A 12,730-nucleotide genomic window follows, 5' to 3' on the forward strand; every position below is an offset into this window, starting at 1 on the left:
CAAACCCAAGTTTTTCAGCCTTTCCTCACAGCTCATGTTTTCCAGACCTTTCATCATTTTTGTTGCTCTTCTCTGGACTTTCTCCCATTTGTCCACATCCTTCCTGGAATGTGGCACCCAGAACTGGACACAATACTCCAGTTGAGGCCTAATCAGCGCGGAATAAAGCAGAAGAATTACTTCTCGTGTCTTATAGAATCATAGAATCATAGAATATAAGGGTTGGAAGGGACCCCAGAAGGTCATCTAGTCCAACCCCCTGCTCAAAGCAGGACCAATTCCCAGTTAAATCATCCCAGCCAGGGCTTTGTCAAGCCTGACCTTAAAAACCTCTAAGGAAGGAGATTCTACCACCTCCCTAGGTAACGCATTCCAGTGTTTCACCACCCTCATAGTGAAAAAGTTTTTCCTAATATCCAATCTAAACCTCCCCCACTGCAGCTTGAGACCATTACTCCTCGTTCTGTCATCTGATACCATTGAGAACAGTCTAGAGCCATCCTCTTTGGAACCCCCTTTCAGGTAGTTGAAAACAGCTATCAAATCCCCCCTCATTCTTCTCTTCTCTTCTCGTCTTGCTTACAACACTCCTGCTAATCCAGCCCAGAAGGATGTTTGCTTCTTTTGCAGCAGTGTTACACTGTTGACTCATATGTAGCTTATGATCCACTATGACCCCCAGATTCCCCTTCTGCAGCGCTCCTTCCTAGGCAGTCACTTCCCATTTTGTATGCGTGCAACTGATTATTCCTTCCTAAGTGGAATACTTTGCATTTGTCCTTATTGAATTTCATCCTAGTTACTTCAGACCATTTCTTCAGTTTGTCCAGATCATTTTGAATTTTAATTCTGTCCTCCAAAGCACTTGCAACCCCTCCCAATTTGGTATCGTCTGCAAACTTTGTAAGTGTACTTTCTATGCCATTATCTAAATCATTGATGAAGACATTGAACAGAACCAGACCCAGAACTGATTCCTATGGGACCCCACTCTTTATGTCCTTCCAGCATGACTGTGAACCACTGATAACTACCCTCTGGGAACGGTTTTCGTACCAGTTTTGCACCGACCTTACAGTAGCTCCATCTAGGTTGCATTTCCCTAGTTTGTTTATGAGAAGGTCATGCAAGACAGCATCAAAAGGTTTACTAAAGTCTAGATATACCATGTCTACCGCTTCCCCCCATCCACAAGGCTTGGTACCCTGTCAAAGAAAGCTGTCTGGTTGGTTTGACACGATTTGTTCTTGACAAATCCATGCTGACTGTTACTTATCACCTTATTATCTTCTAGATGTTTGCAAATTGATTGCTTAATTATTTGCTCCATTATCTTTCCGGGTACAGAAGTTAAGCTGACCGGCCTGTAATTCCCCGGGTTGTCCTTATTTCCCTTTTTATAGATGGGCACTAGATTTGCCCTAGAGTATTCTAGGATGTATTTGACTTGAAGACATCTAACTTGTCTAAATAATTTTTAACTTGGTCTTTCCTTGTTTTAGCCTCTGATCCTACCTCATTCTCACTGGCAGTCGCTATGTTAGATGTCCAATCGCCACCAACCTTCTTGGTGAAAACCAAAACAAGGAAGTCATTAAGCACCTAGCCAGGGCCAGCCCCTAGCTCCCCCGAAATCCTGCCAGGAGTCCAGGGCTGGGCAGGGCGGGGCCGCTGCTGGTACCCGACAGGTTTCCAAACTCAAATCTGGGAAATTCCCCATTTTAAAGTTGAGAAAAATGGTGGGTCAAAAAACGATCTTGAGGGGGTGGAAAAGAATTTGGGGCAGTCTGGGAATAGGCAGCGCTGGGAGCAGCTGGCTGGGCGGCGTGAAAAGGGCATGCAGCTCTCAGCAGGGTGAGAGGGCAGGTGCAGGGCCTGGTGCTGGTCTCACTTTGAGGGGAGGAGGACGGTCTCATTAGGTCGGGGGTTGTGTGGTTGGGGATCAGTCGCACTCTAGCAGGAGTCATGCGGTGCTGTCAAGGCACTGGGTCAGAGTCACACTAGGAGTGTCACCAAGTTGGGGGTCAGGGTGTGTGGGGGGGTCAGTCTCCCACTGGGAGGGTTTTGGGTTGGGGGTCGGGGTGCAAGGGATCAGTCTCACACTGGGGGTGTCCCTGGGTTGGTGGTTGGGTTGTGGCAGTCAGTCTTGCACTGGGGTGTCCCTGGGTTGGAGGGTTGGGATATGGGGATCAGTCTCCCACTAGGGTGTCCCTGGGTTGGAGATCAGGGTGCAGGTGGTCGGCTCACACTGGGGTGTCCCCGGGTTGGGGGTTGGGTCGTGGGGGTCAGTCTTGCCCTGGGTGTCCCTGGGTCATGGGGCTGGGGGATCAGGGCAGGTCCCATCCCCGGTGACTCCCAGCCCCCCAGCTGCGCTGCTGGTAACCCGTCTCCCTTCTCTCCTGCAGGGACAGGCTGCAGGGGCGCTGACGGAAATCCACCAGGCTGGGTACTGCTCCTTCTACGGCGAGTGCGGGCGGAACCCTGAGGTCAACGTGAGCCTGCTGTGGTCGCCGGTGCCCTGCCTGTCCAACACGCAGGCCCGGCTGCTCAGAGGTGCCACCCTCAGCAAGCTGAAGGAGGTGTGCCCCCGACTGTACACAGGCGAGACCGCCACCTATGCCTGCTGCTCCTATAACCAGCTGGTGGCCCTGCAGCTCAGCCTGGCCATCTCCCAGGCCGTCCTGACCCGCTGCCCTGCCTGCTCCGAGAACTTTGCCAACATCTACTGCCAGAACATCTGCAGCCCCGACCAGAGCCTCTTCACCAACGTCACCCGCTTCTTCAACCGCACCTCTGCCCCGGGCCTGCGCCAGGTGGGCGTGCTGGAGTACCAGTGTTTCTACAACCAGACCTTCGCCGACCAGTCCTATGACTCCTGCAAGGGCGTCCGGATCCCCGCCACCGGTGGCTATGCCATCGCTGCCATGTGCGGCAAGTACGGTGCCACCCTGTGCACCAGCCAGCGCTGGCTGGACTTCCAGGGGGACAGCAGCAACGGGCTGGCCCCACTGGAGATCGACTTCCAGCTGGTGCCCGCCAATGGCGTCGTCGGGGAGGGCATCGTGCCGCTCAACAGCAAGACATGGCGCTGCGGCAGGGCCGTCAGTGACGAGGGAGAGGCGTGCTCCTGCCTGGACTGTGCCGAGTCCTGCCCGCAGATCCCCACCCCCACGCTCCAGCCCCCACCCTTCAAGGTGGGCAGCCTAGACGGGATCTTGTTTGTGTGCTGTCTGCTCTTCTGCCTGCTCACCGTGCTCTTCGGGGCCTTCCTGACGTGGCGCTGCATCTCCAGGCCCAAACAGGCCGGCGGTGAGGGGCGGCAGCATCCGAGGGACCGGCCGAAGCGCTCGGAGAGGCTCAGCCAGGCCACCCACCGCATCCTGGGGGAGATGTTCAGGAGATGGGGCACCATGGTGGCTTCCCACCCGGTCTCGGTCATCTTGATCTCAGCCATGGTGGTGGTGGGGCTCTCCTGCGGGATGGTCTTTATCCAGCTCACCACGGACCCCGTGGAGCTCTGGTCCTCGCCTGACAGCCAAGCCCGGCAGGAGAAGGACTTCTACGACCAGAACTTCGGGCCCTTCTTCAGGACCAACCAGGTGATCCTCACGGCCAAGGGCCTCCCTAGCTACACCTACGACTCCCTTCTCCTGGGCAAGAAGAACTTCAGCGGGATCCTCTCCATGGCTGTCCTGCTGGATCTGCTGGAGCTGCAGACGCGGCTGCAGGAGATCGAGGTCTGGTCGGAGAAGGACGGCAGGAATGTGACGCTCAAGGACATCTGCTACGCCCCCCTGAACCCCAACAACGCCCGCGCCACTGACTGCTTCGTCAACAGCCTGGTGCAGTACTTCCAGAACAACCGTACCCGCCTGGAGATGACAGCCAGCCAGACTCAGGGGGGCCAGACGGGCATGGTGGACTGGAGAGACCACTTCCTCTACTGTGTCAAGTAAGTGCCAGGCCCCGGTGTGGGAGAACAGGTGGCGTGCACGCTTCCCATACAGCTCTGCCAATGCCCCATTCCTGATCCGCAGCCCTCCGCTGGTCCAGCCCTGGGCCCCCCACAGCTCCCCCCTTTGGCTCGGGGGGTAGGAGTCAACACAGAAGGTTGTGGTTCCATACCCGCTAATGGTCTGTAGAGACTTGGACTTGACTGATGCCCCTTTATTCCCTGTGTCCCCCCCCACATCTGTGGCCTATTCCTTCCAGGGCAGGACCAGTCACTTTCCACTCTGCTTCTCTCATGCGTTTCCAAGCCGTTCTCGGTCTGCCCCGTTGCCTCTCAGCCTCGGGATTCCGGCCCAGCGCCTGCCTCATTCCCTGGCTCAGCGCACCGCTCCATGCATTTCCTACCACCTCCATTTTCATGCCAGCATTTCCTGGCCCGTCACTTTCCCTTTCATCCTCCCTGCAAGTTCTGGGCCTGGGAGCTTTGCTGGCTGTCTGCTAGTGTGGATTTGTCCTAGGCAGCTGGGCCCAGCACGTGGTGTTTGGTTTGGGTTGTGAATCATGTCTGGCTTCGCTATTCTGGCTTTAATGTCTCCATCTGGCTGCCTCTTGTGCTTACAGCGCTGCCGAGTTCTGCAAAGTGTCGGACGTCACAGTCAATCCAGTGACAGTTCGGTGTCAGGCTCTTCAGTGCCTCTCTCCTTTCCCAGTCCGTCCCCGGGAGGAAGCTCCCAGACATCTTAGTGTCATGGATCCCTGGGACTGGGGCTATGGCACAGTCTCTGGGAGGCTCCCTTCAGCGAGCCAGACTCCCGGCAGTCTCGCTATTCCTCCAGGACAAGCCCTGCAGCTTCACCGCCTCCTTAGGCCATCAGCCCCTGGCTTCCCACTGTGAGCTCCTCTCAGCAAGTCCCACCAAGGCAGCCCCTGAGGGAGACTGGGACGATCTCGGGGAGCAGCACATGCCCCTCCACTAGCCTCTGCAGGGACACCCAGTCAGCGCGGGTGCCCGGCTGGACACAGCACAGGGAGGCCTCGGGTAGCCCAGAGAAAAGAAAGATCCAGCCCCGTCCATCCTGGTTAGCCCAGAGCCCTCAGCCCCATCACTCTGACCTGCCTATGTCCCAAGTCAGGTGCCCCAACTGCTTCCCACAGCCCACATTTAGCTCCCCGAGCTGCAGCTCAGCCCCTGCGGTGAAACAGGCAGTGCTGCTCTCTGGGGCACTGGTTACTAGGTCTCCATGCCTGGGCAATCAGATTTGCTGTGCTCTTCTCCAGAGCTCCACCGGGTACACCCCGGGGGGCCACTTCAGCGTGCCAGCCCCCCAGGGGTCCCCCTTTTCCTTCAGGGTGGGCCATGGCATCCCAGCCCTCCTGCTTCGCACCCGGAGCTCTGCCCAGTGAGCGAGGCCGAGCCAGACCCTGGGCAGAGCCTTGCGGGGCCCAGTGCAGCCCCGCGGGGTGTGCACGGACCCCAGGCAGCCTGTCCCAGCAGAGCAGGGTTGATTGGTCAGCTGGGTGCAGGCCGGGCTGAGCTCAGCACAGAGACGTGAAGGCTGAGACATAGCCCTGCTGGCCAAGCTGGTGCCCCTGTCACGGAGTCCCTGGGCGATGCTCTGGAACTGCTCCCCATGAAGTCAGTCAGGACTCTGGGGTAGTCGCCTTTCTGTGAGCAGCCTGTCTTCAGGACACACAGCTCACACAGCTTCCACCTTCCTGGGTCTGACCTCGGAGCATTCAGCATCCTCTGCCCCTCCGTGCGCTTCCCACAGCGAGTCCGCTCAGGCGGGGCCCCTGGGGAAGCCAGAGGGTCCTGCACCCCAACTTCGCAGTCAGACGTGACTCTCACCCAGCCAGTAAAACAGAAGGTTTATTAGACTACAGGAACATGGTCTAAAACAGAGCTTGCAGGTGTGAAGAGAACGGGACCCCTCAGCTGGGTCCATTCTGGGGGGCAGTGAGCCAGACAACCACGTCTGCACTTCACTCCATGTCCCAGCCAGCCCCAAACTGAAAACCCCTCCAGCCCCTCCTCCTCTGGGCTTTGTTCCTTTCCCGGGCCAGGTGGTCACCTGATTCCTTTGTTCTCCAACCCTTCAGCTCTCACCTTGCAGGGGGGGAAGGGCCCAGGCCATCAGTTGCCAGGAAACAGGGTGTCGGCCATTCTCTGTGTCCAGACTCCTGCACACACCTGCCCTCTAGGGCACTGCAATGATCATACACCCTTACCCCACCCCCTAGATACTTAAGAACTGCCTAGGGGAAACTGAGGCACCCCCACACTATTCAGAGGAAACATTAAGAACAGTCCCACTTCGTCACATCTCTCCCCCCTTCGAGATCGAACTGAGCGGGGTCACTTTAGCTGGTGACCTGGGGAAGTTCGAAGCCACCAACGTTCCCATGGATGCCCCAGCATCTCTCCCATTCCTTGGTAGGAGTTACACCAGGCCCTTCCAGTTTCACGCCCTCCCTTAGGTCAGGGGTGGTCGATAGCACTCGCAGGCCGCATGTGGGAAGGTTTATGCAGCCCATGCCCTTTGGCCACCCCAAGAATGTCTCCCCATTGACCATCACCTTCTGCTCCCACTGGAGGTCCGGGGGGCCTGGCCCCAGGAAACTCCACACAGACATATAGGTTGGGGTCAGGAGTGGGAGCCTGTCCACATCCCCAATCATCTGGCTGACGGAGTCTGTGGCCTTGGGACCCAGCAAGGGAACTAGACACCGGGGCTTTTCCGCAGGGTCCCCTTGGTTCAAATCGCCAGCCTGCTCAAAGGCAGTGAGGTGGGCATCCACCCCCCCCCCTCCTTAACCAGGGGCAGCAATTTAGTCTCGAGGTTCCCTGCGGAACTGGCCCCCCGGGATCTATCCCCACTCACCCCGGGGAGGTCCCCTAGGCCTCTCCGCTCCCCCACCGCCAGTTCATGCTGCTGCTGCTTCTGCAGCTCTTTCTCGGGCTCTCGCTGTCTCCCAGGGTCCTCTTGCTCTCTCAGACTCAGCTCCAATCCCGTCCGTCTTGATCCCCCGATGGGGAACCCGATCGTGAAGACCCTCGTCTGGTCGGGGACAGGAGTCTTGGCGATGCCTGGCTCCTGCTTCAGCTGCTCCCAGATCCTGCTATAGCCCCAGTTGGGGTCAGGAATCTGTTCCTTAGAGCGGTCATCCTCCTCCAGCTGCACGATTAACTCTGCTTTGGTGAACTTTCCAACGCTCAACCCTCTCTTTCTGCACAGGGTTACAATGTCCTTCTTAAGGAGACGGTGACAGGCCATCACTCCGCTCCTCCCAAGTTGTTGTGGACTCACAGGCCCGTGTGTTCTCAGCTCCCCACGGTTTCCAGGGAGAACCCCTAGTGTGCCAGCCCTTCTCGAGGTCACCACCTCTTTGCCAGGGTCGAGCTGCAGACTCCTCCGCCCCTGAGACTGCTCACTGCAGTCCCCAGGGGAACCCCATTACTGCACAGTACTTCTCGCTGGTCACACACTCCCAGGGGTTAACCGCCCCCCGAAACCGCTCCTTTCTGAGCCTTCAGCAGGCCTGGTCCTCGGCAATCCCCCTTCGTGTTACTGCTCCCCAGTCACTTACTGCAGGAAGCGCCATCCACGGGGTGCAGTACATCCCACCGCTGCCACCAGTTGTCACGGAGTCCCTGGGCGATGCTCTGGAACTGCTCCCCATGAAGTCAGTCAGGACTCTGGGGTAGTCGCCTTTCTGTGAGCAGCCTGTCTTCAGGACACACAGCTCACACAGCTTCCACCTTCCTGGGTCTGACCTCGGAGCATTCAGCATCCTCTGCCCCTCCGTGCGCTTCCCACAGCGAGTCCGCTCAGGCGGGGCCCCTGGGGAAGCCAGAGGGTCCTGCACCCCAACTTCGCAGTCAGACGTGACTCTCAGCCAGCCAGTAAAACAGAAGGTTTATTAGACTACAGGAACATGGTCTAAAACAGAGCTTGCAGGTGTGAAGAGAACGGGACCCCTCAGCTGGGTCCATTCTGGGGGGCAGTGAGCCAGACAACCACGTCTGCACTTCACTCCATGTCCCAGCCAGCCCCAAACTGAAAACCCCTCCAGCCCCTCCTCCTCTGGGCTTTGTTCCTTTCCCGGGCCAGGTGGTCACCTGATTCCTTTGTTCTCCAACCCTTCAGCTCTCACCTTGCAGGGGGGGAAGGGCCCAGGCCATCAGTTGCCAGGAAACAGGGTGTCGGCCATTCTCTGTGTCCAGACTCCTGCACACACATGCCCTCTAGGGCACTGCAATGATCATACACCCTTACCCACCCCCTAGATACTTAAGAACTGCCTAGGGGAAACTGAGGCACCCCCACACTATTCAGAGGAAACATTAAGAACAGTCCCACTTCGTCACAGCCCCCCAGCCACGCGGCCACGGGCGCCTGCCAGGCTCTGCCTCGCCGGCCTGTTGCCTGTCCCAGAAGCCAGCTCTGTATCCGCAGCCCAGCCCCCTCGGGCTTTGTTCTCCAGCTGCCTCTGCTCAGCATCCCTGGTGAGAGCTGGGGGAACCCATCCCTTGCCCCCTCCTACGTGCAGCTCTCTGCCTGGATTTCCCATAGATCTGGGTCAGCCTCGGCCACTCCCACCTCCCCAGCTCCTGCCTGGTCCCAAGGGCAGTCTTAACTCTTTCGCCCCCATGGGGTTGCCATGAAAAGTACAGGGGAAACTGAGTCACAGGTAGGCCTCACAAAAATACTGCCAAAAATTCCCACTTCCTCACAGGGTGGCTCTGGGCTCTGGGGGACTCCCTGCTGGGATGTGTGCTGGGAGGCTCTGGATCTACACTGGGGGTCTCTCCCTGGAGTGCTGTGGGGGACTGGCAGTGGCTCAGCCCTGGGGTGGGGAGCTCCCTATGAGGCAGTAGCTCTGCCATGCTGGGTGCCCCCTGCAGAAAGGCTCGAGATGGGGATGGTTAGAGGGTGCCGACCTTCCTCTCCTGCTGCCCCTGCCATGCCCACTGCCAGCTCCTCCCCTGTCACTGGCTTTCTCCATCTCTTCTCTCCACCCTCCCGCTTCGCAGTTCCCCTCCCCACCCTGCGGTCTGCCTCCAGCCCCCCTTCTCTCTGCCCCCACCCCAGGCCCATCCCTAGGGGGAGCTCCTGGGGCAGGCTGCAGTTTGCAGAGGAGTGAGCATAGACACAGTGCTGCAGAGCCAATGGGACCGTGGCATCCGGAGTCCCGGGGTGCGGGGGCCCTGCAGTGCCCCTGGCAGGCAGCCTGCTCTCACTCACTCCTTCTGCCTCCCCAGCTCGCCGCTCTCCTTCAAGGACATCACGAACCTGCAGCTGAGCTGCATCGCTGACTACGGCGTGCCTGTCTTCCCCTTCCTGGCCGTGGGTGGCTACACAGGTAAGGGGCACCAGTGCCAGGCGGGCACCCAGCTCCTTGGCTTCATGGGCAGCGACCGCCCACCTCCTCTGCAGGGCTCACGGCTCCGTGGGGGAGGGGGGCACAAGGGAAGCATGTGGTGGGTTGGCTGGCTGGTGTTGGCACAGCACCCCAGCAGCCTGGCACCACGGCCAGGGGAAGAGTGACGAAGCAGCTGAGAGGGGATAACCAGGCGTCTCTGGGGATGTCCCCAGCATGAGGGCAGCGGGTGCACAGCTGCATCCGTTGGGCATGTGCCACGTGAGCGGTGCCAGCTGGCATGAATGGCAAAGCACAGCGGGGCTCGCCAGCGCAGGAGAGGCGATGGGCAGGGTGGGGGCAGCCAGGCAGGACCTGGCAAGAGAAGACCAGCGGCGGGTGTCCGAGGCACCGGAGAAGGTGTGAGGCGAAGAGATGAGCAGCAGCATCCGAGTGGGGCGGGGCTGCACCCAGCGAGGGCATGGAGCAGCAGCTGTGCCAGCCGCGGAGGGGCCAAGGTCCAGCTCTGGGTGAGGACAGCCCGAACTGGAGAGACGGGCTGCAGAAGGCATGGGCAGGAGAGGGCTGAGCCTCGCAGGCATCCCACTCTGGGGGCTGGCTCAAGGGGGAGCTGGTGGTCGGGCTGGTGTGGGAAGCAGCAGGGAGCCGTGGAGCCCCTTGCCTGCATCCGGCCTGGTGGGACCGAGCACAGATTGTGCCAATCCAGCCAGGGTGACTCCAGCACCAGGTCTGCTCTGGATCGTCGGCCCTGGGGGCGTCCCGGCATCTGGATGAGAAGCCCCCAGCCCCTGGCACACGTCTTAGCTGGTTCAGTGCCTCAGCCCAGTGCTCCTGGAGGTGCCATCTGGAGGAGGAGACCGGAACCAAGGCTCTGGCTGCTTGGGGCCACTGGAGATTCCAGGACTCTGCTAAGGACCCTGGCGTCCTAGCCAGTGCTCCAGGGACTTCAGCCTGCCCCCGACTCCCTCCACCCTGTGGCAGTATCAACTGGCTACAGAACTGTCACTTCCTGTCTTAAGCGGTCAGCAGGCGTTGCAGTGTGGGGTTAGCCAGCTACCACACCGCTGCCTGTCAGTGATGTTGGAAGGCTCCTTGCCCCTCTCCCACTGATCCCGGGGGGCTGGTGTTTGGGAAGTGGCCCTAAATCCTGAGCTGGAAGGTGCCCGGGTGGGGCAGGGTGGCAAAGTCTGGATATTTATGATCTCCCTTATCAGCCCAGCTCCTTTCCTGTGAGCCGGGTGCTGCTGTGGGCAGGGGCAGGAGGCTGAGCGCCGAGGGCTGGTGGGAGGAGGGGGATGTCCATGCCTGCCGGCTCTCAGTGCCCTCCCCCGCCAGGTGAAGATTATTCGGAGGCCCAGGCACTGATCCTCACCTTCTCGCTGAACAACTACCTGCGGAGCCAGGCAGAGTATGACTGGGCTCTGCTGTGGGAGCAGCGCTTCCTGCAGGTGGTGCGGGAGTTCCAGCGGGCCCACACCCACAACTACACCGTCGCCTACATGGCCGAGGTACTGGGGTAGCGACAGGCCCTGGCATCGCAGACACCCGGCTGGGGGCCAGGGCCTGGGGTGCCAACCCTGGACAATGGGGGCTCAAAGACCCCCCCATCAGGAACTCTCTTATGGCTCAGGGCTGTTCAGGTCTGTTGGGGTCTCTGGAGCAAGGACCCCAACACTGCACAGGGTGCAGCGTGCTCCCCCCAGCCTGGAGTATCCCCCAGCCCAGAGTGACCCCCACATCCTGTTGCCCCCTCTCCTTGCTCCATTAAAGGCCAAGGATGAGCCTCTGCTGCTGGCACAGTGGACAAGCTCTGGTTTGGGGGCATATGCGCGGGTGATGGTGCTGGGCACAGGGCATTTCCTGATGCCAGACTGGGGCTGGGGGGAGAGGGGGGACAGCAGGAAGGGATGGGGGAGGGACAGCCACAGCCAGGGCAGGGGCAAACAGAGGGCACTTCAGGGTGCATGGGAGAAGCCCAGCCCTCTAGCCCCATAGGAGGCCCCAGGGCACAGCTCTTGGCTCCAACGGGCACAGTTCCAGCCAGTGGCCATGGGAAGCGGGCGCTGCCCCTTCCCCCCGTGGCACTGCCTGTCTCTAACCCCCTGCCCCCCAGCGCTCCCTGGAGGATGAGATTAACCGCACCACAGCCGAGGACATCCCCATCTTCGCCATCAGCTACCTGGTGATCTTCCTCTACATCGCTCTGGCCCTGGGCGAGTACTCCAGCTGCAGGCGCATCCTGGTACGGGGGCAGCGGGGCTGGTGGGAGGCTTTGGGGCTTGCTTTGGGCCCATCGTGCCAGCTGGGAAGCAGGGGACTGGGATGGGGCCATGGCATGAGCCTGCGGTGAGGGCAGTGCCTGTCTGCTGGCCTGTGTCTCACTCCAGTCTCTCCAGTCTGCATCCGATGAAGTGAGCTGTGGCTCACGAAAGCTTATGCTCAAATAAATTGGTTAGTCTCTAAGGTGCCCCAAGTACTCCTTTTCTTTTTACTCCAGTCTCTAGTAGCCAAGCACCCCTGCGCCCACCCATCGCTGGCACGCCCTGGGGAGCCCTGGGCCCTGGAGAGGGGGCTGGCCATTCCCTGCAGAGTAGGGGGCTGGGGCTGCCTGTGGGGGACTCTCGGTCTCTAGAGCTGGTTGGGTCCCTTTGCGCAGCTTGGAACGGACTCAACCAGCCGCCACAGAAAGACCAGGGTCCACTGCATGCACCCCGCATCTCTGCACAGCCCCGGCTCCCCGGCCCCACAGCCCAGTGCTCCTTGGCTTTGCCATGCACAGCCCCAGCCCCATAGCCTGCCCTGAGCACCAGGGCAGAACGCCCCCTGCCGAGCCCCCCAGCCCGTTCCTTGCAACCCTGTGTCCGCATCACTCCCGAGAGGCCCTGTCCCCCACGGGTGCCAGTCGCCCTGACCTGCTGCGCTGCCCCTGCAGGTGGACTCCAAGGTGACGCTGGGCCTGGGTGGGGTCCTGATGGTGCTGGGGGCCGTGTTCTCCTCCATGGGCTTCTACGCCTACGTGGGGCTGCCCTCCTCCCTCGTCATCCTCGAGGTGGTGCCCTTCCTCGTGCTGGCAGTGGGCGCTGACAACATCTTCATCTTTGTGCTGGAGTACCAGGTGAGCTGGGGCACCCAGCCCCCCCAGAACACCCAGCCCAGCCCCCCAGAATGCCCAGTCCTCCAGGGAATCCCTTCCATCCCCCACACCCCAGGGCAGTGCCCCCTCCTGGCACATCCTACTGGGCAGCATCTCATCGCTCCTGGGGCCCGCTGGGGATATCCCATCGGTCATGGGCTGGGGTGTCCCACTGGGGCCTGGCTGAGGGGGCTGGGGTCAGGGACTGACCCTCATGAGCATGGGGGTCAGAGGGGCCCTTCCCACAGCAGCGGGGGGGATGGG

The 12,730-nt window shown here is 60.1% G+C and overlaps 1 protein-coding gene across 1 annotated transcript in view; it reads left to right on the forward strand.

Annotated features, from left to right (window-relative positions):
* NPC1L1 (NPC1 like intracellular cholesterol transporter 1) overlaps positions 1-12,730 on the forward strand; it is a gene marked incomplete at its 5' end in the record, with an annotated part of 44,571 nt that overhangs the window by 10,861 nt on the left and 20,980 nt on the right. Inside the window, 5 exons of the mRNA XM_075123435.1 lie at positions 2,406-3,952; positions 9,215-9,315; positions 10,669-10,841; positions 11,447-11,575; positions 12,266-12,448. Of these exons, the coding sequence (XP_074979536.1) occupies positions 2,406-3,952; positions 9,215-9,315; positions 10,669-10,841; positions 11,447-11,575; positions 12,266-12,448 (2,133 nt within the window). The remainder of the gene's footprint in view (positions 1-2,405; positions 3,953-9,214; positions 9,316-10,668; positions 10,842-11,446; positions 11,576-12,265; positions 12,449-12,730) is intronic.

This window comes from Caretta caretta, chromosome 26 (genome assembly GCF_965140235.1).
Source record: "Caretta caretta isolate rCarCar2 chromosome 26, rCarCar1.hap1, whole genome shotgun sequence".
In the NCBI taxonomy this organism is placed as follows: Eukaryota; Metazoa; Chordata; order Testudines; family Cheloniidae; genus Caretta; species Caretta caretta.